Raw genomic sequence first — 26,918 nt, forward strand, 5'->3', positions numbered from 1 at the left:
TTGAACCAAACAATTGTTAGCATGACACACGTCAAATGCCTAGCAACAATGGATAGAATCGTTTGAGCTAACCCCATGGGTTTACATTGAGATCTCCTATTTTGTTGTAAAAGCTATGTACATTGGTTATATAATAGTGAGAAATGTAACTAATTTCATTTTCACCTAGTGATACATGAGAACTTTCATCTGTGCAATGCTATCTCATTTCCTCTTTGGATGTGTTATTTGAACTTTAAACTTGGGATTATTGCTATCAAAAAGCATTACAGATTTGGAATGAAGGGATTCAACTTGCCAAGAAAGTATAACCATGATAAATCTATAGCTTTATGCAATCCATTGATTCACCGTATGTGGGAAATTCATTAATATTGTTGGAGATTAGACAATAAATAACAGACATCAAGAAATTTGTAAAATATTTTCCACCCAGTGATGTGCAATCCACTGATTCATTGTATGTGGAAAATTCATTAATCTTGTTGGAATAAGATAAAATAAATAGTTTACATCAAGAGATTTGTTCAATATTTTCCAACACATAATGTCCACTCCTAAAAGGACATGTAAACACTTGGTCATATGTTATCACTGATAATCAAGGCATACTAAAACAATTATAACCATACCAACCAAATGATAATCAAGGCATGCTAAAACAATTATAACCATACCAACCAAATGAAATGTATGGTCAAACATAATTCTACTGTCATAAAATAAAATATAATAATTTTTTGAGAGCATAATGCAATGCTATATCGAAAAGACGATGGACTCCAAAGGCAAGCTAACCTGCAAAAATATAATATAAGTTATAAAAGGAAACATAGCCTATTAAATTAACATCAATGAATTAACTGCAAAACAATTCTCACTTCATGATTGTTCGCTTCTGTAAAGAATTTGGTATATCAAATTACTAACAAACTGAAAATAATTCTATTCAAGGAAATTAAAGAGCTATAGTCCAATATATTATGTATGGCAATTTAACATAGTCATAACTGCAAAGAGTAAATGACCTGCCATGGTAAGAGAAATCTATTTCCAAAATAAACAAATACAAAAAAGAATGCAATGTGGAAAAATTAGATATATCGCCAAAATTTTCATTCCTCTTAATATATAGCTATCAATTCTCAATTCCTAAGACAGAAAATTTTTCATTAAAAAGGAACCTAATTTTTCTTTCCTTTTCCTCAAATTGATTTCTATATTCTATACCATATGGTCAAATTTCTGCGCTGTTACATCATATCACGATGCATCTTGCATAGGTGAAAGCTCAAGTGATATTGGACAATGATCACTTCCTAAGAAACCTGCTACAGGGTGCACAAAAATGTTAAACTATAACTCAAAAGCAAAGAATTTCAATTGTTATTTACGAGCTAGAAACCATAAGACAATTAAAACTCATGGATATTAGTCTAAAGGAACAAAATCATCACCTTCCATTTCAATTCCATGTCCATGTATGTTGCTTGCAACAATACGATCTTTGAATGTTTCAGACACTAAAAAGTAATCTATCCTCATCCGTTTGCCTCTATATCTGACAAAATTACAAAATACATCTGAGATATTCACGTCACCGGTTCACAACATGGACCAAAATTTTAGCGATAGACTAGTTTGCTTATGTGAATTTGTTTTGTTTTGTTTTGTTTTTTTTTCAGTTCATAAAAACAAGAACCTATCTCAAATCCCAACAAAATTGGTGGAAGAACAAAAATATACTCACTTCCCCACAGGGTTCCCTGACCACGTATACCCACAGTCCTGTTCTGGTTCTTTATGTAGCCACCTGTATGTGTCCAGTAGCTTCCCCCTGTGGGAACACCCATATAATAGAATGAAACAAAGATAAAAGATAATCTGGAAAAGAACTGCATAACAGTACCTCAAATATACAAATTAATTTGCCCAAGCTCAAGCTTTGATGTTGGCACGAGTTTGACAAACTTGACAAGGCTTGGTTTAAGGGTTAAGAGGACAACAGAATGCCATTTTCAACATGACAAAATTGTTAATGCAGTTCCCTAGGTTCCACAGAAATTCGATTTTTACATCAAATGAGAACCATGAACTACCTTCATAAAACAGGAAATGGGGTCTCCGGAAACTTGAAGAAATAATCATTTTTTTACTGACTCCGAAAACACAGGGTTGTTCTTACCTTTAGCTGAAACATGCATGTCAATATTAAGTATTTCTACGCTGTTATAGTACCACTCAATAACGTATTGAAAGGAGTCCTAATGTGTAAAGTAAGAGGACAAATATATGCTAAGTGATCAACTAAAGGTTGATAAAGTGTTACAAATGTTTAGTAAGGACAATTACGAAGCCCAGCTACCTAATGTATCAAAAAAATGCGTATTACACCATTATATCAGCGACTTCATTAATAAAACACACGCACATTCTCCTTATGTCTCTCATGCTATGATGGTGAATCTTTTCTTACCAACAATGGTATAGAAGTGGGAGCATCTAAATCTTCTCCTCAGAAATTGCAAGTCTGAGATTCTGAGTTGAAGAAAGAAGTCAAAGTCAAAGTCAAAGTCTCTACCCTCAACGCAACTTTTAAACAAGTGAAAATAAGGTATATGAATGCAAAGAAGAAGATCCCAAACCATACGGGAAAGAAGCCACTGCATAGAAGAAACTTGGTGTACAGTACAGCTCACAGTTTTGAAGTGTCTGAAGAAGACACAAACCCTATGAGAAAGAAGCAAACATATGAAGATGGCAGAGAGCCATACAAGAAAGAAGCTGACGTACATAGGCCAGAATTTGTACCATACCAGATGAGACGCAAGTTCAAAGCATGCATACTAGATGTGGTGCAGTTGCAAAGCAAGAAAACTAAATGTGATTTTTTAACATGTATGCCAGACATAGAAACCTTGACAAGCACATAACAGATGCGTGCAAAATGCAAACTCAGCAAACACGAATGACAGCCATGCTCAACAGAAAGGAAGTCCCTGCAGAAGTAGAGACATGTCACATACATTGTTACACAACCCCGACAGACAAATGCTCACACTACGAAGGTGTGGACCTCAACAGTGTGAGACAGACACAAACCTCAAGAAACTTATGCAAACAAACATGACTTAGCAGAGACAGAAGAAAAAGTAACCTGTATAAGAAACATAATAAATCTTCCTTTGAGACAAATTTTGCAGGTGTGACATGCCCACCATGAGGAGGCAAAATCACTGAAACAGACGGAAGAATTATGGAGATAGAGATGTGTCAACTGGTTAGCATCCAAACAAAGATAGTTTTTCAAGTCGCTTACTCTTTTGGTAGATTCTATAGATAATTGAAGTTATCATTTTATTGAAATGGAAGCCATTTTTCAGAATTATAATTGTCACAACTTTCATACATGGAACGTGAAAACCCAACTATGTTTAATGCAAAAATCCTTTGGGAGATAGTCAGGACTAGTCCAAACCCACATCAAGATAAAATCACAGGATGACAGTATGGGGATGGCAAAGGCAAATCAATTATAGGGCTTTGTAGCTGATTCTGAGTTGTACCACCTTAGTGGAGGTCACACTGGACTAGGGGCAAAGGATAATCTCCTTGGTGAAGTATGGGAACAAGGGTACAATCAAGAGAGATCAATCATCCAGCTTGGCCTGTGATCCATATTAGAATGCCCCAAACATTAAATGACCGGATCATAGGTGGAGAGTTCTGAAGTAAAGCTATCTATGGATCATCACAGGGCTGTTGGTTAGCTAACTGACCAATGGGGAGATTTTTTTTTTCCTAGGCGATACTAACTCTTAAGAAGATATCATTGTCACAGAATTCGGAATTGTGAAGACGCCTTCAAAACCTTGAAGATGAAGTTCGATAAACCTTTAAAGTATTAAACAAGAGGGTTGCTTTTCCTTGGGCCTGTTGGAAAATGTAACTAGGTTCGGTCTTCATTATTGTACTTGCAGTCAAAATGTAATATATTTGTCAAAAGAAAGTGAAAAGAATTTTATTATTAAATTGAATTCACTTATTAAAGCATGGGTTTCATGCTTGGGTCAATTATAGGTCAAACCTCCATTATAGGCTTTAGGTTATTGTCAAAGTAATTTATTGTTTGACTCCTCCATCAAGTCATCCTCTTTAGCAATGTCTTCAAGTCAGCCTCTTCAAGTCGGCCTCAAATAAATCATCTTCAAGCATATGTATTCATGTTGGATTTATAACAGTGACACAACTGTTCATGATGATCATGTCGGCTCATTTACTATGGACGCACCACTACATATATAAACCTGGGAAGTTTGCATTATATCAACTTAGAACAGTTCGGATAAGATTTCAGAGACACTTATTTTTGGTATCTTTACAGTGATAAGTTCGGATATCAGAAGGGATTTCTGGTACCATCTCGGAGAAGAAGTTTCGGACTATTACAGTGACAATTTCGGGCTATTACAGTGATCATGATTTCGGTGCCATCCCAGTATTGCTGCTATCCTAGTTTCAGTACTATCTTATTTCGGTGCTAACACAATGATGAAGGCTCACTACAGTGTCACAGTCTCGGTGAACTCTCAGTAAGAATTTCGGTACCAGTGTTATCACAAGTCTCGGTATAACCACAATGGTGAAGATCTCAGTCTCTTTACAGTGATGAAATCGTGATGAGATCTTGGTGCACTATAGTGATGAAGAGAAACTACAGTGATGCAGCGAAAGGAGGATGACTTGATAGAGGTGGTCTCGAATCTTGATTGTAAGTGTCATGGTCGTCTCATCTTTTGAATCTACTGAAGGAAGAATTTGTGACTGGGTTTTCCCCTCGAGGGGGGTTTTGCCCTGGCAGCGTGCCTATATCTTGTGTTCTCTTCTTTTGTTGCTTACCATTAATCTTGATGATAAGAAAAGATAATTAAGAGATCTGATACTAATAATGAAAACATCACAAGTTAATATCATAATAAGGGAAATAGTTTTAACTGCCAACTCCTTGGATTTTCCAACATGGTTTAAGAGCTATGGTCAAAGTCAAAAGCAGTTTGAAGAACACGTACACATCCTTGAAGCATTCTCAGTTCTGTCAAGATCCCTCAAGTCTCTACATCTCGGTAAAGGCTATACCTCGCTCCACAGTTCAGGGAAAAGCTCGCATAAATCTCATAAGGACAAGTTTGGATACATCTGAAATGGAGTTCGGATGTCACAAGTTATGCTCAGTGATGCAACAAAAGTTTGGATTTCAGTGAGGTAGGTTCGGTGCTCCAACAGAAGAACAAGTTCGGATATTACAGGATGAGAAGGATTTGCTGTCACAATAGTGAAGGCTTGTTTCTTTGGACAGATTTGATGACACCACAGTGAGTAGTTCGGATTACAGAGAGGATGTTTTAAGTATCACAATGAAGGAATTCGGTAATAAATCACAGTCACAGTCATAAAGGAAAAACTCGGCCTTTGTGATATATGGTCAAAATACTAATACACATAAAAATGAAGCATTGCTATGTAAGATCGAAACGGTATATTTTTATCTTACACTTGTTGAAGAAATGGAATTTTGGCGCAACTATCAAGCACAAGCACAAGGTTCCATCTCAAAGGAAATCAAGTATTTAACAAGATGCACTTTCAACAAGTCTAATAAGCTATCAAATCAAAGGTATAGAAGATCATGGCTTACAAGGTTTGTCAAAAAACAGCTCCAGGTATGTCTTAGACTATAAAATTTTCTTTATCTTATTTCAAAATTTTGCATTACAGGACTAACATCATTATGTCTAGTCTTGAATCATAATGATTCTTGTTCTAGGTGATTCATCTCTTGATAAATCTACACCTCATATTCTTAATTGAATTTATAAAACCCTAGATAGGTTCTCTGGAAAACCCTAACCTAAGGGTATGCTAATGTTAGTGTTTGAAACCCTAAACTGCTTGGGGATATTGAGAAATGCTATTTGAAGTTTTTGATGATGTCATGTTTGGGGTTTTGTTATGATCACGAAAACCCTAACTTGTTAGGGTTGAATGATGTTTGTTTGAGATCCCTAACCTTTAAAAGTTTGGAATAGTAGGGTTTGCTTTGCTATGTTATGAAACCCTAGATCTTTAGGGTTTCGTTGGGTCTATGAGTAAAACCCTTGTTATATATTTAGAGTCCTAGGAATGAAACCCTAGGTATATGTCCATTTGGTTGAAACCTTGGCCTGTTCTAGGTCGGTATATGTCTAACATATTAATATTGCCTGGCATATGATGTGCTGATGAATTCCTAGATATATGTGCTGACCTAAGTATTAATGGTCATGAGTCCTAGGGTTTGGAAACAAGCCCTAGTCAAGGTTTGATGTTCTAGGATGATGTTGTTTGATAAATCTAGGGTTTTTGTAGTTAAACCCTAGTGGTAGTTAAATTCTCTAGTATGTGTAATATGAAAATATGGAATCTATTGTTGAGATTGTGAAATTAAGAAATCTAGGGTTTACATCAAACCCTAGTAGATGCTAGTCATGATGTTGATTAAGTTGTGATTGGTTTTGATTGTTGAAGCTCATGCATAAAATCTAGGATATGTATGAAATCTTAGTGAGGAATCTAACATATGAATTTTGAAAGTTGTTAGATTCATTGATCTAATTTGTTTCTAGGGTTTGCTATATGAGAGAACTTGTCATGTTTTTGAAAGAATATTGAAACCCTAGATATAATGAGTTGTTAATGTGATTTTGGGTTTGTAACTAAACCTGGGCAAGAAGTTGAAGTATTTAAGTATAGTCTCTTGTTGATTATGTTTGTAAAATGCTTCCGTTATTATAAGTTTTTGATATGGCTAACTTCATGCTTCTATAATTTTGGTTGTACTTGCTATCTAAGTTGTGCAGGTACATCATCTGCAAGTTGATGAAGATGATCATAAAGTAAAGTTGATGTGATAAGCATGATATATGAATGACTTTGATAAGAAGGATGGAAGGCATGAAAGATTCTCTGATGTCGTAAACAAGAAGTAGAACTCCCTAAGTTAAGAGGGAGTCTGGATGAAATCTCCTTAGGTTAAGAGGGAGCTTGAATGAAAGGAATCTCCGTAGGATAAGAGGATGGTTGAGAATATTCCTTTAATAGATTAGATCCTCTCTGATTAAGAGGGAGTGACAGATATGGTTCTCTACCTCATGTGTCATGCACTAGACCAGGACTAACAGTTGTAAGTTTTAATGAAGGCCATGACTGAGAGAAGGAAATTGGAGAATGCATTTTGAGGTGTAGCTGAAAGAAGGAAAGCATGATCCGATTGAAGAATATGTTGTTGCATATGAAGTAGGAAAGAAACGTGTATGATTGAGGAATCTTTTGTCAAAGATTTGGTTGACAGTCTTACTCTGGAATGTTGAGAAGCAACATCAAGTTGTCTAGAAGACCCTAGAGGTTTGTATTTGATTATGTACATGTAAAAGTATATTATTGATTGGGGTTGTGTTTGTACAGGGGAATCTCTCAAAGGTTTTGATAGCATGTTAGTTACTAATCAGTTTGATTGGGAGAGATTGGTTATCCTTGATCTATTGGATCAAGGAGTGTTGAGGCTTTGCGAGTGAAGCATTTCCTGGGAGGACATTTGGCCAACACTTTGTGTTGATGTCTAGGTCCCGAAGTTGGAAGGGTGGCATTGGTCATTGAGCTATGACACGCACCTGGATCTTTGGGTTGATGGTTAGCAAGTAAGCCTGATGGTACCTAGAGAGGCTGAAAGTTTGAGTCCATCTTATTCCCACCCGGATAGATTGCCTTGGTCAGGAATCTAGTCCGTGGCATTGCGGTGCCTAAATTGTTGAGAGACCAATGGATAGATTTCCCTGGTCAAGAATCTAGTCCATCGCATTACGGTGCCTAAACTTCTTCATAGATGATGTGTTGAGATCTTCCATGTGCCTCGTTGATTATATGTAAAAAAAAATACCTCCCTAGTTGAGAGGGAGTGTTGGAAAATGTAACTAGGTTTGGTCTTCATTATTGTACTTGAACTCAAAATGTAATATATTTGTCAGAATAAAGTGAAAAGAATTTTATTATTAAATTGAATTGACTTATTAAAGCATGGGTTTCATGCTTGGGTCAATTATAGGTCAAGCCTCCATTGTAGGCTTTAGGTTATTGTCAAAGTCATTTATTGTTTGACTCCTCCATCAAGTCATCCTCTTTAGCAATGTCTTCAAGTCAGCCTCTTCAAGTTGGCCTCAAAGAAATCATCTTCAAGCATATATATTCAAGTCGGATTTATAACAGTGACACCACTGTTTATGATGATCATGCCGGCTCATTTACTATGGACATACCACTATATATACAAACATGGGAACTTCACATTATATCAACTTAGAACAATTCAGATAAGATTTCAGAGACACTTATTTTCAGTACCTTTACAGTGATAAGTTCGGATCTCAGAAGGGAGTCTCAGTGCCATCTCAGAGAAGAAGTTTCAAACTATTACAGTGACAATTTCGGTCTATTGCAGTGATCATGAAATCGGTGCCATCACAGTCTTACTGCTATCCTAGTTTTAGTACTATCTTATTTCGATGCCCAAACAATGATGAAGGCTCACTACAGTGTCACAGTCTTGATAAACTCTCAGTAAGAATTTTGGTACCATTGTTATCAAAGGTCTCAATATAACCATAGTGGTGAAGATCTCAATATCTTTATAGTGATGAAATCGTGATGAGATCTCGGTGCATTATAGTGATGAAGTGCAACTACAATGATGTAGTGAAAGGAGGATGACTTGATGGAGGTGGTCTCAAATCTAGATTGTAAGTGTCATGGTCGTCTCATCTTTTGAATCTACTGAAGGAAGAATCTGTGATTGGTTTTCCCCTCGAGGGGGGTTTTGCCCTCACAACGTGCCTATATCTTGTGTTCTCTTCTTTTGTTGCTTGCCATTAATCTTGACGATAAGAAAAGATAATTAAGAGTTCTAATACTAATAATGAAAGCATCACAAGTTAATGCCATAATAAGGGAAATGTTTTAGCTGCCAACTCTTTGGATTTTCCAATAGGGCCTCTAGATTATCAATAAAGCATAAATCCCCCAAAAATTGTCTAGATCAAAAATATAATCCATGAACTTTCTTCTAGAGAATAAATGAAAGCTTTTCAGCACAATTAGATTTATGTATTTTTGTATTTTTATGGATTTATTCAGAATAAAATAATAAAAAACAAGAACTTGAATTTAGGAAAAAATGGCTTGTTGTTGGATTAGGATTGCTATGCCTTATCTCCAATAGGGCTACTAGAGTCATGGTTAATGTCTCTCTTAAGTTGCTTATTCAATTCTTGTGGATTAGTGTAATATCCTTAAGGAAATTTTACAGTAAATAACCAAAGCAATCATTGACATAAACACACAGAAAATTACTCAAACATCAAAACACCAATTAAGAGCCAAAAACTGCGTTGTTGAGCCATTTTATTGATAAATCATGAAGTATGATAGGTGTTTGGAAAGTATGCACCTAGGCTTGCCCAAGGCAAGCTAGCTAAGCCCAAGTGATGAGTATGAGATCTCCTCCAAGCGTGCTGGTTGGTTCTCCTTGGCTTTGCACTGAAATGCCCAGAAAATGACTTGCACACTGTGTAGAATCCCTGCTAGGGCCTCCTTAATTGCTCAGAAAATTATGAGAAATTAACCCCAGGTTCTCCACCAAATACGCAAAATAACCCACGAAGGAGTTGGTCGATGGTTGACCTTGGAATTCCGGCCCTATTTTCCCTCAATGGCTCTGCTACTGGGTAATTCGACCCTGTTGGGTTGTGTTATATTCTTTCCACGACTAGCCCACGTAGTTAACCGGGGGGTTAGAAGGGGGGTAGAGCCCCCCCTTCGTTGTGCCGATTGTGTAGCGGGGGGGTCACAGGGGGTTTGAGGGGTGTAGGTAACTCCACTCTATAAAATTTTGGTTTTGGACCCTATGTTAGGTTGGGTGGACCTACCTATGGTTTTGTGCATGATTTTTCACACATGGTTTTGGACGCGATGGTTTTCAGTCCATGGTTGTGGACGCGATGGTTTTCAGTCCATGGTATTAGATGCTTTGGCATGTATAAATATGTACTGTAACATTGAAAGGAACATAATGAAAAATCAAGCTGGTAGTCCCGGTTTTGGGATCCAGGGGAAAATCTCTGTGTATATGTGTTATGCTCTCGCATTGTTTATTTTCTGTGTTTTACAATTTGTATGGAGATAATTTGTGTACGGGGTTAAAACCTACATTTGGTATCAGAGCTGTTTTAGCTTCAAGGGGATGTCTTTGTTGTTGAGGGGTTTCGCTCGGGCCTGTGGTAGACCCTGTTCAGTGGGAGATCTGCGAGATTGATTCTAGTGGTGAAAGAAGATGGCGAGCAGTGGAAAGATATAGATCGAGAAATCTAATAGTCAGAGTTTTGAGTTGTGGAAACTCAAGATGGAGGATCTGTTGGTGGATAAAGATCAGTGGATCGCAGTAGATCCGGGTACTAAACCAACGGGAGTGTCCGATGAAGAATGGAAAAAGTTAGAACGGAAGGCAAAGAGCACAATACGATTGTGTGTCTTAGATTCAGTATTGCTGAATGTATGAGGGGAAGCTACGGCTAAGGCTTTGTGGGACAAGTTAGGGACTTTGTACCAATCTAAGTCTTTGGTGAATAAATTGCTCCTGCGAAAAAAGTTGTATAACCTCAGGATGAAAGATGGAGACTCAGTGACAGAGCATCTAACGCATTTAATACCGTGGTAAGTTAGTTATTATCTGTTGATATTAAAATTTTAGATGAAGATAAGTGCATCAGTTTGTTGTGTTCTCTACTAGATTCGTGGGATAGTCTGGTTATTGCAATAGGTAGCAATACAATTGCCTTGCAGTTTGATGAAATAGTCTCATCCTTGCTGACGGAGGAGATGAGACAAAAAAATATGGAGAGCCAGAATGGTGATGCCTTGTCTGTATGAGGACGGTCCCAGAACAAAAACAAAAATAAGTCATTGAGTGGGAGATCTAAATCTAGAAGGAGATCTAAATCTCCAGGAAAACCTGTAAAGTTGGTGTGCTGGAAATGCGGAGAAGAAGGGCACTACAAAAAGGATTGTAAATCTAAAGTTCCTGATAAAGGAAAGGGATCTGATGATGCTCCTTCTGCAGAGGCGAAAACCACCTCAGATGAAGGTGGGGATGTGTACTTGGTTTCTTCAAGTACACATGTAGATCATGAGGCATGGTTGATTGACTCAGGTGCATCCTTTCACTTCACTCCCCATAGAGAGTGGTTCTGCGAGTATGAGAAATATGATGGTGGTGATGTCTTCATAGGAGATGATAGGAAAGGTAGAATTGTTGGTCGCGGAAAAGTAAAGTTGAAGTTGCAAAGTGGAAGGGTTAGAACACTTTCGGTTGTTCTACATATTCCTGCATTGGCCAAAAATCTGATTTCTGTAAGCAAGCTAGATGACGTAGGTGTAAAAACAGTGTTCGAGAAGGATACCTGCAAGATGGTTCGGGGAGCACTGGTATTGATGCGGGGGGTTCGGATTGGAACTCTGTACAAGCTGCAAGGTAGCACTTTGTTGATGGGTGCAACAGTTCTGTGGTTCCTGAAAGTGGAGCAGAAAATCATGTGGTCTCTGGAGAGAAGACCATGTTGTGGCATCAAAGGCTTGGACATATTGGAGAGAAGGGCCATCGAATACTTCATGGTAAAGGTATGGTAGAAGGTATGAGTAATAGCTCTCTGGATTTTGATTTCTGTGAAAATTGTGTATATGGGAAGCAGAATCAGGTGAGTTTCCCCTCTGGTGGTAAGAGGGTGAAATAGATATTAGATCTTGTGCACAGTGATGTGTTTGGACCTGTGAAGATTCCATCACTAGGTAAGTCTGTGTACTATGTATCATTTATAGATGACTTCTTAAAGAATACATGGATATATTTCCTTAAGAAGAAATTTGAAGTCTTTGACAGGTTTAAAGAATTTAAGGCTCTGGTGGAAAACTAGACAAAGAAGAAGATAAAGGTGCTGAGGACAGACAACGGTGGAGAGTTTTGTAGCAAGGAATTTGAAGAATTCTGTAACAAGTGTGGTATAGCATGACAGAAGACTAATCCATACACACCTCCACAAAATGGAGTTGTAGAAAGAATGAACAAGACATTGATAGAAAGGGCAAGAAGCATGCTCAGTGGTGTCGAGTTAGGACAGAAATTCTGGGCAGAGGTGGTGGAGACAGCATGTTACTTGGTCAATAGATCACCTTCATCAGCATTGGAGGATAAGACTCCACAAGAGGTATGGATTGGAAAGAAACCCTCTCTTTCACATCTGAGGGTATTTGGATGTGATGCACATGTACATGTTCCAAAGGAGAAATGAACCAAGTTGGATAGTAAATCTGAAAAGTGCATCTTTCTTGGGTATAAGGATGGTTTAAAGGGTTATAAGCTTTGGAACCCAGTAATAAGGAAGGTTGTGTACAGCCAAGATGTGGTGTTCAAAAAGGTGAAAGAGGTTATTAAACATGAAGTCCAAACAAAGGAACCTGAGAAGATAGAGTTTGAGTTAAAGGAGGAAGAATCAGACTCTACAGCAAAGGAGGAATCAGAATATGAAGAGCCACAAACTCTGGGTGTGAGAAGATCAGTTCGAGAAAGAAGGCAGCCATAAAGGTATAGTCCATTTGCTTTCTGTTCAAATTTTGCTTTATCTATTACTGATGATGATCCCAAAACTGTGAAGGAAGCAGTAGATTTAGAGGATGGAAAACTCTAGAAAGAGGCCATGGTTGATGAAATGGCATTTTTGCAAAAAAATGAGGCTTGGGATCTAGTGGAGTTGTCGGCTGGAAGGAAACCCATTGGAAGCAAATGGGTGTTCAAGAAGAAGACAAATGTAGAAGGAAATGTGGAGAAATACAAAGCTCGGTTGGTAGCAAAAGGTTATTCCCAGGTGCCAGGAATTGATTTTGGTGATATTTTTTCTCCTGTTGCCAAGGTAACTTCTATTAGATTACTTTTATACTTTTGATTTTGGCGTAGAACAGATGGATGTGAAGACAACATTTCTTCACAGGGATTTGGAAGATGAGATCTACATGAAGCAACCTGAAGGCTTTGCGGTGAAGGGTAAGAAAGAACTGGTATGCAAGTTAAAGAAGTCTCTGTATGGGTTAAAACAGTCACCAAAGATGTGGTATCATAAATTTGATATATTTATACGGGGACTTGGTTTCACCAGAAGCAAAGAAGATCACTGTGTGTATTTTAAATTAATTGGTGACTGTGTTATTTATCTGGTCTTATATGTGGATGATATGTTGTTGGTTGGAAATGACAAAGAAATTATCCAGGATTTGAAGACCCATTTTTCCTCCAAATTCGATATGAAAGATCTTGGTGCTGCAAACTATATTTTGGCCATGGAAATTAAAAGAGATCGGACAAAGAGGAAGCTCTGGTTAAACCAGAGAAAGTATGTCGAGACAATATTGCAGAGGTTTAATATGCAGGATAGTAAACCGGTGACGGTTCCTATTCCTATAGGTGTAAAGTTATCTGTTGGACAGTGTCCCAAGACACAAGAGGAAGAGGACATGTCCCATGTTCAATATGCAAGTGCAGTCGGTAGCTTGATGTATGCGATGGTCTGTACTAGATCAGACATTGCACATGCATTGGGAGTATTGAACAAGTTTATGTCAAAACCAAGGAAGGAGCACTGGACATTAGTGAAGCGGGTTTTCAGGTATTTGCATGGCACTAGTGATTATGGTTTGTGCTACCAAGGAAGACCAGGATTGGATAGAGTGTTCGATATTCATGGCTTTGTTGGTGCAGATTGGGCTGGAGATCTGGATCAGAGAAGATCTACAGGTGGGTATGTGTTTAACCTATTTGGAGGTGTAGTCAGTTGGATGAAAAAGAAACAATCTGTAGTGGCACTATCAATTACAAAGGCAGAATATATGGCAACCACTCATGCAAGCAAGGAAGCAGTTTGGTTGCAAAGATTGTGTTCAAGTATGGGGTTAGTACAGGGAGCTATAAGGATAGACTGTGACAGCCAAAGTGCAATTTTCTTGACAAAGAACCCTGCATATCATTCAAAGACAAAGCACATTGATGTTCAATATCACTTTGTGAGGGATATGATAGAAGACAAAAAGGTGTTGCTGGTAAAGGTGGACACTTTGAAGAATACTGCAGATACATTACCAAAATTTGTGAGCTCTGAGAAGTTCTCTTGGTGTAGAGAAATAATGGGCGTTGCAGGGTTGGATAAATGATTAATCTCTCTTATGGCCCCCTGTGGAAAGAAAACAACAAGTGGTAGAATGTTGGGTTGTGTTATATTCTTTCCACGACTAGCCCACGTAGTTAACCGGGGGGTTAGAAGGGGGGCGGAGCCCCCCCTTCGTTGCACTGATTGTGTAGCGGGGGGAGTCACAAGGGGTTTGAGGGGTGTAGGTAACCCCACTCCATAAAATTTTGGTTTTGGACCCTATGTTAGGTTGGGCAGACCTACCTATGGTTTTGTGCATGATTTTTCGCACAGGGTTTTGGACACGATGGTTTTCGGTCCATGGTTTTGGACGTGATGGTTTTCAATCCATGGTATTGGATGCTTCGACATGTATAAATATGTATTGTAACATTGAAAGGAACATAATGAAAAATCAAGCTGGTAGTCCCGGTTTTGGTATCCAGGGGAAAATCTCTGTGTATATGTGTTATGCTCTCGCATTGTTTATTTTCTGTGTTTTAGAATTTGTATGGAGGTAATTTCTGTATGGGGTTAAAACCTACAGACCCACTTGTCAATTCTGTTGCAAAAATCCCCCTAAGATAGCTGCAATCTCCAACAAAATACTTCCCCGAACTCACTTCACTCCTCAATCTCCAAGCGTGCCTCCTCCAGGAATTGCACAATCCCTGTGCTGCTGCTTCTGAACCTCTCCACAAACTCACACTCCTTGTTGCTGGTGCGAACTGGAATAGATGGGACTCCCTCTTTGGGTTGATATTTGAAGTCCACTAACGCAATGGTTGAGATTTATGCTCGGAAACACTCTTGTGCTAAACAACACTTGCAGACTTGGCTTCAACTCAAGCATGTTATGTTAAAGACAATTCTCAAATATTCATGAATGACCAAAATGAGTGCCTCTTGCTCCTTTTGTCAAAGAGCCTCCAAAATTCCCATGTGGGCCCAACTCGACTTTCCCCCACTAATTTCGCTCCAATGAGAGCGTGTTTCTCTTGTGGGCCGCATTTCTCTATGAGTGGCCCCCACATACCACTAGTGACACAATTTTCCTCCTCCATCCTCTAATGTTTGGGCTCACATTTGATCAAAAGTACACGTGGGGCCTCTAAACCCACACTTCCTAAGTGCTAATCCAAATTAACTGAAAATTGGCCAAAAATTGATATTTCCCTTAGCAATGTTGCTAAGTGGCAATATCATAATCCTCCCCGGAAAAGTGTTGCTTGTCCTCAAGCAACTATAATGAAGGATGTTGAAGTATATGCTCTCCCTCCTGAGTGGCATCCTCATCTGGTAGGTTCCTCTATTTGATCAAAAACTCCTTGACAACCCTATTCTGCAGGTGCCTCTCACGACTGTCAAAAATAGCCTCTGGCTCCAGAACTAGGTGGCCCTCATCATCCATAAGTGGTAGCTCTGTAGCCGTTGTTACCTATTGTCCAAGTGCCTTTTTCAAGAAAGACACATGAAAAATGTTATGTACTTGATTCCCCGGGGGTAACTCCAACTCATATGCAACCTCCTGACCCTCCTGGTGACTTTGTATGTCCCATAGAAGCGAGGCTTGAGCCTTTTGGCCCCCTTCTGCTTGAGAGATGACTGCCTGTACAGTTGGAGCCTCAAGAAGACTAAGTCCACAACCTCAAATTGCCTCTCTACTCGGCCCCTGTTTACGTCGAGCTTCTGTTGGTTCTATGCAGTTTGCAAGTTATCCTTGAGAGCCCTCAAGATATCTTGGCTCTCCTGTATTCAATACTTGGCCCTAGGGTCTTGCTGTCTCCAAACATCCCGTCAGCAAAAGATAATGCATCGTAACCATACAGGCTCTGAATGGGGACATACCTATGGACATGTGGTACATGGTGTTATAGCAGTACTCGCCCAAGTGCAACCACCGTATACATGCACATTGCTGCCCTGTCATGTAGTTATGCAAGTAACCCTCTAGCCATTTCTTGACAATCTTTGTCTACCCATCTGTCTGGGGGTGATAACTAGTGCTCAGAGTGAGCTCTGTGTCCACTAGTCGAAACAACTCTTGCCAAAATCCTCCCATGACATGTTGTCCTGATCATTGACTATGGTCTTCAGAAGACCATGAAGTCGAAATACCTCCCTGAAAAATAATTCGGCCACCTGTGAGGTCGAGGACTGGGTTGAGATGGCGAAAAAGTGTGCAAACTTTGTCAATCGGTCCACCACCACGTATATGTAGTCCTTGCCCTACGCTATGGGCAACTCGATGATAAAGTCCATCGACATGCTCTCCCACTTCCCCTCAAGAATAGGAAGAGGTTGTAGTAGCCCAACAGGGTGTGTCTGCTCACCCTTGTTCCTCTAGCATGTGTCACACTCCCGAACATGCCTCAGAACATCATCCTTGAGGCCCTTCCATGCAAAGCGCTCTTTGATGGTCCTGTAAGCCTTGGTAAACCCCTGATGCCTTGATAATGGTGAGTCATGCGCTGCCTATAGGATCTTCTCCCTCAACTGGGAGTTGGGTACCAAATTATCCGGTTTCGGAAGTAGATCACTTTCTTCATCACCCTGTATCAGTCATCCACCACTGCACCGTCAAGGACCTCACATGCAAAACGGTCCTTGGAATACTCTACCAGCAACTGTGCCCGCCAATCCGGTGCAATGCTCATCAATGAAAGCGTAGCTAGCCTCCTGGACAACGCATCAGCTACCACGTTGTGCTTCCCTTTGACATACTCAATGTCAAAGTCATATGCCTGGAGCTTTCTCACCCACTTTTGTTGTCTCTCTTGCAACTGCTTCTGCTCCAAGAAGAATCTGAGACTGTTGTGGTATCTTGACCTTGAACCTATTTCCCACCAAATACTGTCTGAACTTGGCTAGTGCATGCATGATGGCTAGCATCTCCTTATCATAGATGGAGTATAGTCTCTCATGGGGCAGTAGCTTTCGGCTCTCGAAAGCTATTGGGTGTCCCCCCTACATCAAAATTGCTCCTACGCCCTCCCCTGATGCATCACACTCAAGCACAAAGGGTTGTGTGAAATCAGGGAGTGCCAACACTGAGCAACTACTCATGACCTGTTTGAGGTACTCAAAAGCCTCCTGTACCCCATCTGTCCACTCAAACACCCCCTTCTTCGTTAAATCGGTGAGAGGAGCTGCTAGCTATGAGAAGCCCTTCACAAACTTCCGATAGTAGGTGCAAATGCCCACAAAACCCCTCAACTCTGTCACATTCTGAGGCTATGGCCAATCCTAGATGGCATGATCTTCTCCTCATGAACTCTCATGCCATCCTCCCCAATAATGTGCCCTAGATAGAGCATCTCTGTCAAACCGAACTCACACTTGGACAACTTAGCATAGAACTGTTGCTCCTCTAGAATACACAACATTGTCTCAACATGCTGCAAGTGCTCCTCCCAGGTCTGGCTATAGATCAGTATGTCATCGAAGAACACCAACACGAACTTCTGCAACTGCCCACGAAATACGTGGTTCATGCAAGATTGGAAGGTGGTTGGTGCATTGGTCAGCCCGAAGGGCATAACCAAGAACTCAAAGTGCCCATAGTGGCACCTAAAAGTTGTCTTAGGGACATCCTGGTCCCTCACCCTGATCTAGTGGTACCTCGAGCACAACTCAATCTTCGAGAAGGACTTAGCCCCCTCAACTCATTTATGCATGGGATGGGGTAGTGGTTCTTCATGGTCTTCTTGTTGAGGGCCCAGTAATCTATGCACATCCGTAAGGACCCATCCTTCTTCTTCACCATGCTAACTGATGAAGCAAAAGGGTTAGAGCTATGCCTGATGTGCCCAAGTGCCAACAACTCATGGATGGCCCTCTCAATCTCATCCCTGTATGCCTTGGGATGTTTGTATGGTGTAGTGATCATGGCCTGAACTCAATGGTATGCTCAAAACCCTGAATAGGAGGTTGCTTGGGCGGTATGTCTCCAAACACCACAGGTCTTTGTCCAAAATAGCCTATATGTCATGGGTGTGGAGGCTTGGGCTGACCCTTAGCCTTAGAAATCCTCAACTCCACGGCCCAATCAATATCACCATGCCTCAAATCAGCCTCCATCTAGTGGGCCAAAATAGTCTTTGGAGGGTAAGAGCGCATACCCCTTAGCAAAACCAATTTGCCATCTGGCCTTGTGAACTCCATCTCCAACTTCCTCCGATTTGTAGTGACTCGACCAAGTGAATAAAGCCATTGGACACCCATCACTGCATTGGTGTCCAGTACATCTACCACAAAAAAGTGGTTTGTGACTGAATAGTTCCCCATGGTAATTGTTAAGGCGGGAACATAGCGAGTGCACTGCATGGTCCTATCTCCCGGCACAAGAACTGAAAATACCTCAAACTCTTTAGTGGTGATGCCCCTCCTCTGAACCATTTGTGCATCGATGAAGTTGTGGGTAGCCCCATTTTCCACCAAAACTAAAACATGTTACCCCTGATCCTCAAGGTCAAAAGTACCCCTTGCAAAGATGCAAGGACCCCTCCTAATGGTGTGAAAGAAGCTCCCCTTGGTGGGGGTGGTGGTGGTCCCCTCTCCACATGTGTTGCATTGTCATCTCCACCCACTTCCAGCTCTAGCTCGTCCTCCATGTCACTGTCGAAAAAGACCTCAATGTAATGGGCCTTGCCTGATGTACATCTATGGCCTGGTGCCCATGGTTCCTGACAAGTGAAACACAATTTCCTCCTCCAGAGGTCCCTCTTGGTCTCCTCATCCAGTTGCCCTTGCCCCTAGTTGGCTCTCGGTGGTGGAGCCCTCATGTCTCTTCCCCTCTGCTAGAATCCCTGTCTAGGTGGAAATGGTGCTCTAGCCCTAGGTAGGGCATCCTGCAAATCTCGGGCCCTCCCCACTACGTCCTGCAAAGTAGTGGGCCTGTTGGACCTCACTAGTCCCTTCAGTGGCTCTGCTAGCCCCTCTATGAACATGAAGACCCTCCTGGCCTCTGATAGATCAAGCACCATCAGTGATAACCTCTGAAATTCTGAAGTGTAGACCTTAGCGCTTCCCATTTGTTTGAGCTTTTTTAGCTCCCCAAAATGCTCCTCCGAGTCTCCTCTCAAAACACTCCAGCACCCTCCTAGTGAACTTCTCATAGGTTGCCACTCTGGCATGCCCCATCGTGGTTAGCCCATGGAACCACCATTCATGGGTTTCTCCCTCTAAATGTAAAGTGGTAATTTTAATTGCCTCTCCTCCTGTCATTTGATTGTGCTGGAAACAAACATCCATCTTCTCCTGTTAAAATTGGCAACCAGGGCAAAACTTCATGTGGGTCATCTTATTCATGGCTAATAATATTTTTATTAGATTCCTCTCGTCGAGAGGTGTAGGATTGATATAAAGATCATCCAATTCCAATAAGTATTCATGGAGATATGAATTTATTTTGATTATGGAATTATTATCAAGCCGACCTACCACTCATGTAGGCTCAGAAGCCCAACAGTCGCATCTATTCACCCACCAACATTGTGTATAAATATAAGAGGACTTTTCCTCATTTGCACTCACTCATCTCATCACATCTCTCTCTCTCTCTACTGCGCAGATATGAGTCTCTTCTCTACTGCGCTGAAATGGGTCTCTCTCTCTCTACTGCGCAGATATGAGTCTCTTCTCTACTGCGCTGAAATGGGTCTCTCTCTCTCTCACATGTGAAACCGAACGCTGTTGAATTTGAAGTTGCAACTGCAGAAGTAAAGATTGACTTGCGTGGCCTAGAAGATCTCCTCTTTGGAACTGTGCTGTAGGTTCATCTAAACCTCCTCTGAAAGTCGCAACTTTTGGTGGTGGAATGAAGTCAATTCGACGAACGGTTTGCAAGATATCGACTGCCCTAGTTTGAAGCCGGAAACTGCTGAAACTGAAGCTACAATTGCAGAAGCAAAGATTGACTTGCGTGGCCTAGAAGATCTCCTCATCTGAACTGCGCTGTAGGTTCATCTGAACCTCCTCTGGAAGCCGAAACTTTTGGTGGTGGAATGAAGTCAATCCGACTGTCGGTTTGTGAGATATGGTCTGCCCTAGTTTGATAATGAAGCCGCTAATGCTGATGCTACTGATCTAGGGTTTGCTACTGCTGATATGAATCAGATTTATTGTACTATTTCTCTCTGCTGAATTATTGAAGATAAAAGAAGATTTGATCAAAGGGTTTCCCCACACATTGTGGGGTTTGTCCCTAGCTAGCCGCCACATCTTGTGTCTCTTGTCTTGGCTTGTTTTTTGTTGATCGTTTAATGTTCTATCTGCACTTTACTTTATGTACATGTGATTGCTAATCGGTGGAATATAATAAGAAAAAGAAGTAAACTGTTATAACCATAGAACATACCATAACTTAACATCTCCACCCACGCTCTTCCTGAACTCTTGGAAGCCCCATCGAAAGTTGGGAGGAACAACCTCCCCATGGCGTGATGTACATCGGTGCCATGAGTGTAGCTTCCTCCACCTTGTCCCTTCCCAATGTTATTACCTTTCAGCTGACAGAAGTCCCTGAAGGTAATGGCCTCCCTAAAGTCAGACCCATATCACTGATACTCTATAAAATAGTCCCCCATGGGCATCTCCTCTTGCCCTTGCGACCCTCCAGTGTCGGATGCTATAAATGTAGGAATGGACGACCTGGGTGGTGTGTTAGGAATGAAGGGTGTGTTGGGGCCATGACCTCCTTGGTGATACAAAGTACCGGAGCCCTCACCAATCTCGAATTCCACTTGAATTCCTTTGCCCTTGTTGTTGCTGCAGTTTTGTTGTCTCAGCTCCTCAATACCGTTGGAAAAATCTTGTATGACCTTGAGAAGAGATTGGGAAAACTCCTCTTTACTCCCCCTATCTCCCATGTTATCCCCCATGTTTGGCCTCTTGACCTCAAGTTCAGTGACCTCTAGATCTGGGGTGATTTGGAGTTGCCTCTCTCTGCTTCTGTACCTTTGTCTCTTGTAGGTTATGTTTTGTTGATTCTCTAGTGTCATAGACTGATGTTGTTCCCCAAATGTTGAGACAAGACTATGAGCTCTGATACCACTGTAATATCCCTAAGGAAATTTTACAGTAAATAATCAAAGCATGCATAGACATAAACACAGAAAATTACTCAAACATTAGAACACCAATTTAGAGCCAAAAACTGCGTTGCTGAGCCATTTTATTGATAAATCATGAAGTACAATAGGTGCTTGGAAAGTATGCACTTGGGCTTGCCCAAGGAAAGCTAGCTAAGCCCAAGTGATGAGTATGAGATCTCCTCCAAGCATGCTAGTTGGTTCTCCTTGGCTCTGCGCTGAAATGCCCAGAAAATGAGTTGTTGGTTGTGTAGAATGGCTGCTAGGGCCTCCTCTGGTGCTCAGAAAATTTTGGGAAATTAACCCTGGGCTCTCCACCAAATACCCAGAATAACCCACGAAGGAATTGGCTGATGGTTGACCTTGGAATTTCAACCCTATTTTCCCTCAATGGCTCTGCTGCTGGGTAATTCGACCCACCTGTCAATCCTGCTGCAAAAAGCCCCCAAGATAGCTTCAATCTCCAACAAAATACTTCCCCGGACTCCTCCCCATGTTTTAGCCCCAAACTCACTTCACTCCTCAATCTCCAAGCATGCCTCCTCTAAGAATTGTGCAATCCCTGCGATGCTGCTACTGAACCTCTCCACAAACTTGCACTCCTTGTTGCTGGTACGAACTAGAATAGATGGGACTCCCTCCTTCGGCTGGCACTTGAAGTCCACTAAAGCAAGGGTTGAGATTTCCGCTCGGAAACACTCTTGTGTTAAACAACACTTGCAAACTTGGCTTCAACTCAAGCATGCGATGCCAAAGACAATTCTCAAATATTCATGAATGACCAAAATGAGTACCTCTTGCTCTTTTTGTCAAAGAGCCTCCAAAATTCCCATGTGGGCGCAACTCGACTTTCCCCCAGCAATTTCGCTCCAATGAGAGCGTGCTTCTCTTGTGGGCGCATTTCTCTATGTGTGGCCCCCACGTACCACTAGTGGCATGATTTTCCTCCATCCTCTAATGTTTGGGCTCACATTTGATCAAAAATACATGTGGGGCCTCTAAACCCACACTTCCTAAGTGCTAATGCGAATTAATTCAAAACTGGGAAAATTTTGATATTTCCCTTAGCAATGTTGCTAAGTGGAATATCACAATTAGGGAAAAGAGGTAGAACCCTATATGTTAAAATTACCTCTGTCTAATTAAGAAAAGTTACAAAACCATGCCCTACAAGAGGGGATCCATCCTAAGGAAAATCCTTCAACCATAAGGTGTTCTTTGTTGAGGAACCTTACGATATGGCCCAACAAGCAGCGTTAATCCTTACCTCACACCATCAAAGGACAAGTGAGATATTTACCCTAGACATCTCCTTCCAAGTGACAAAGTTGACCTTCAAATGGGTTGATCCTACTAGCCTTGTAGTAGTCTTGAATTAACACAAAATTACCATGGGAAAGTATTTAGAATAGCCAAGAAGAAGAGACTTCAAAGTTGACACCAAAGCTTCAAGAAAATTATTACATTATGGAAAAATGATCTCATGAATTCACAACAAATTGGGAGGAGAGAGAGCTCTCTATCAATAAATGAGGCTCTCAAGTTTCAACATCTCTCCCCATATTGCTTCTTAGAAAATGTCTAAGAAAATTTAACGAAATGTTGACTTGTCATCCAGAATAGACTTAGAGACTAAGTCATTACAAGATATAAGCTTACAATGCTTGAAACCCTCAAAAAGTAGGTAGACATCCCACTTGGAAAGGCTTGAATTGCTTCAAAGGGGGGCCCATAATCCTTAGAAATCCAACGTTCTCTTGAGAAATGGCTTGATATGACTTGGAGGAAAATTTGGAGGCCCAAAGAGGCTCAACGTCTTTCTCTTCTTGCTCAACCTTTACTTGGAATGGACTTTATGACCTCCATTGACTAGGAAAGGTGGATAGTTTCTTCATTTGGTCCAAGATTTTTTTGCTATTGTGATTTAAGGCTTGAACTTGCATGCTTTTACTTTGAACTTGGTCCATAGGAGTGATCTTCATTTGAGGCGACCCTTGCTTTGCTCATAAGACATGTCCAACATTGCTTCACTTACCTCTCACGGCTACCCCAAAAGAAGTCGACCCCATTTTAGTGAAGAAATAACGCTTGAACTTGAATTTTGAGAAGGGCATTTTGAGTGCTTCAACTTGAAGATGACTTGGCATGCTTTAGAGAATGCAATGGACCTCTTTGTGTTGGAGAATGTGGGATGTTCCCTGGGTGAGCATAAATGTGATGTGAATTGTGAGATTGCCATGGCCAAAGAGGTGTGAATACATAAGAGAAATTGCCCATGTGCAGAATAAATATATGTGTGCTAGTACAATAATAAGATGGGTGTTCCCACCCTTACATACTAGTATCACCTTTACAAGGCTAATGCAAAAAACATTTCCTTAAGCCATGTGTCCTAATAGATCCACCTCCATGATGCTTAAATACCAACCAAGACATAAGAATGTTCATCAAGGCAAGGAGTTACCACCCACCAAGGGGCAATTAGCAAAGCCGTAAGGCCATGTTAAATCTCCTAATACCAACCTAGATTTATTTTCTTGCAATAATTATTTATTCGCAGACATTCATTTTATTATCCAAATAAATCTTAAAATGTTAAAAAATAAAATCACTGGTATTTTAACTTCTAGAAATTTATATGCAACAAAAATAAATTAGAGAGATCAATCACACATTACAATAGATAAATACCCACACCAATTCTCCTTCATTAATTAATCTCAGGAAAATCAGGGTTTTGACCCACAAAGATTATAAAGAAATATGCATTGACTGGAGCATGTAACTCAACCCTACTGGCAGAATTCCCCCCTAGGAATTTGGGCCTACTGGAAATTATCCTTTGAAGAAATTTGGCTTGGAGATGTTCAACCCACCTTTCACCAGTAACTCAGCCCTGCGCCTTCCCTTTAAACAACCGATGTGTTAGAAAATCAGAAAGGCAAAAATATTCTCTTATGTCGATAATTACTTGTGATATTCTTGTAGTCTTATTGATTCTCTTTATCTTCTTTTCGTCAAGCAATCATCAAAACAAAACATGAAGATCAATGACACCAGATATAGGCACTCATCCAGGGCTAAAACCTCTCTATAGGGGAAAACCCAATCACACTCTTCCACTAGTAAATCAAATTGAGATAGACGAAGACCTTAGACAAAAAAACTTCTCTCACTCCACCAAGTCAACCCTCACACTGTCCTTCCAAACTTCAAAGATCAACTGCAACACTCTTGCATCAACACTGCATCATAGATAGAATTTCGGCCCAACTATTCCGAAATTTCAGCCTCCCAGCGTCAGTATTTCATCACCTACTACATCCCTACAACTTCGTGTTGATTTGGCGTAGCATCGGATGTGCTCTAGCCATGAAAATTGGTGGAGAGGCTAAAGCACATGAGATCAACAAAATCCAAAAATCGTTTTGGAAAAATCCATCTGGATGAAGAGTTATTAAAATAATTAATATTTTTAATGAGTTCCTAAGTCTAAACTTAGGGAAATAAAAATATTAATGGGTATTAATAAACATAAAGATGAGAAACTTCCAAAAGATAAGGATCAAGTCTATTTTAATCTTAGCCGTTGATTAGGGGCTTAATCTTGGCTGTTGATTCATCAATAGGAAAAGTATAAAAGGGGACTTGAGGGCCAGTTGGAGACACAACGACGGAGACCAGTCAGTTTGATATCTGGAGCGAGGTTAGCCGAGAAATTCGAACTAGAGGTCTGGAGCGCAGCAAGAGGTAGCGAGTACGGAACAGAGAGACAGGAACAACACCAGAAGGTCAGCGTAGAGGTTAGAGACGCAGCTGCAGAGGCAACAGGACTGCATAGTCACTGGAAGGCCTGCGTGGGTGACGCAGAGAGGCCAAGTGTTGACAGAGAGAGGCAGGAGTTGCAATAGAGGGTCTGGGAGCTGCGCAGAGGCCAACAAGCCTGACATTGAGTTTGGGAGAAGTGCTGAAGAATTTATCTTTGTTGGGTACGCCACTTTGGCACCCAGTTGTACTGAAGAATAACTGATTAATAAAATCCTCCTCTGCTGCACCGGTTTTCCTGCATTGGGTTTTTCTGAGGACAATTGTCCAAAAATATTTGTGTTGATGTGTTTGATTCTTGTGCATGTATTTGTTTCTGTATTATGGTGTGATATCTACAGCAAAATTTATTTTAATGTTTACTGAAGGGTTTTTCGTAAATAACTTATTGGGAAATAAGTAGGTAAAATAAATCAGTGGTTTCAGTGACAAAATTTTCACACTTCGGCCCTTCTGTAACTTTAGAATTTTGCACGTGTGAATCACAAGAGAGAGAAAAAGGTTTCCAAACTTCTTTGCTAGGGTTTCCTCTTCTTTGTTAGTTTTTGCTAGCATCGAAAGTGCTCTAACCTTGAAAATTGGTGGAGAGGCTAAGGCTCAAGAGTTCTAAAGAACCGAGAAACCGTTTGGTGAAATTCCACCCGAATTGTATTTTATTAAAATAATTAATATTTTTAATGGGGTTCCTAAGTTTAAACTTAGGGAAATTAAAATATTAATGGGTATTAATCAAAATATGGGCGAGAAAGATCTAGAAGACGGATCAAGTCATGTTTTAATCTTAGCCGTTGATTAGAGACTTAATCTCAGTCGTTGAAGTCTCAACAGGAAACGTATAAGAAGGAGGCTTCATGTTCATTTAGACACACACAAAGAGATTGAGGAAATCAATTTTCTGAGGTGAGAAGTTCTCAAGAGGAAAATCGATTAGGGAGATCTTGCAGTAAAGGGGCAGTGAGATTCTAAGAGGACTTTCCGGAGAATACAAGGCATAGAAAGGACAAAAGATGTCTAGAGGAGGGCTGACACTGGCCTATGTAGTGCTGACGCAGAGGCAGCGTAGTCAGTGAGGGGAAGTCGAGTTTCTGCAAAGGGAATTTGAAGTTTCAGTTGCCAGAAGCCAGGGTGTGAGACTGGAGGCAGGAAAGTCGATTTCTTAGCCAATAGAAGATCCAAAGCAGAGAGGCAGCGTAATACCCAGGAGGGGTGACACAGAAGCTTCCCAGGGTGACGTAGTTTGATGTAGAGGCCATCAGAAGGTGACACAGAGCCTCCTAGAGCTGAGGATCAGTCACTAATTCTCCAGTGACAGGGTGAGATTATTTCACCAAGCCTTTTGTCCAGTATTTTCTCTGTAAAGGATTGCTAGTTGAGCATCCTAGATTTGTATTCAGAATTTTCTCCTGCATAATAATAAACCCTCAGAGCTGTTGCACCGGTTTTCCTGCATTGGGTTTTTCCAGGGACTATTTTGTCCAAAAATAACTGTGTCCTATGTATCTTGTTCTTTGCTCAGTTTTTTGTTTCATGTAATCAAATTTAAAGTAGTGTAGGCTACAGAAGTAGTTTACTTCAGTATTCAGAAGAATAACTTGATGAATGTAATTAAAATCAAGTAGGTGAAGTAGATTCAGATTTGTTGTAGTAAGGGTTCCTTGAGAATTAGGAATTTTCACATTCTTCGCTAAGG

General features: G+C 40.6%; 1 protein-coding gene across 2 annotated transcripts in view; it reads right to left on the reverse strand.

Moving 5' to 3' along the window:
* Nucleotides 1–413: 413 nt before the first annotated feature.
* The window catches only part of LOC149205638 (DNA-(apurinic or apyrimidinic site) endonuclease-like), a 447,710-nt gene continuing 421,205 nt past the window's right edge, over nucleotides 414–26,918 (reverse strand). The window contains exons 7-10 of one of the 2 annotated variants that reach the window (XM_089395131.1): nucleotides 1,751–1,837; nucleotides 1,458–1,561; nucleotides 1,231–1,328; nucleotides 414–798 (exon numbers count right to left, since the gene is read on the reverse strand). In XM_089395131.1, coding sequence (XP_089251257.1) covers nucleotides 1,264–1,328; nucleotides 1,458–1,561; nucleotides 1,751–1,837 — 256 coding nt within the window. In that variant the 3' untranslated portion in view covers nucleotides 414–798; nucleotides 1,231–1,263. The remainder of the gene's footprint in view (nucleotides 799–1,230; nucleotides 1,329–1,457; nucleotides 1,562–1,750; nucleotides 1,838–26,918) is intronic. The other variant, XM_089395132.1, reaches the window with a different exon arrangement.

This window comes from Pinus tabuliformis, chromosome 1_2 (genome assembly GCF_031772625.1).
Source record: "Pinus tabuliformis cultivar Carrire ecotype Pingquan chromosome 1_2, CPIR1, whole genome shotgun sequence".
In the NCBI taxonomy this organism is placed as follows: domain Eukaryota; kingdom Viridiplantae; phylum Streptophyta; class Pinopsida; order Pinales; family Pinaceae; genus Pinus; species Pinus tabuliformis.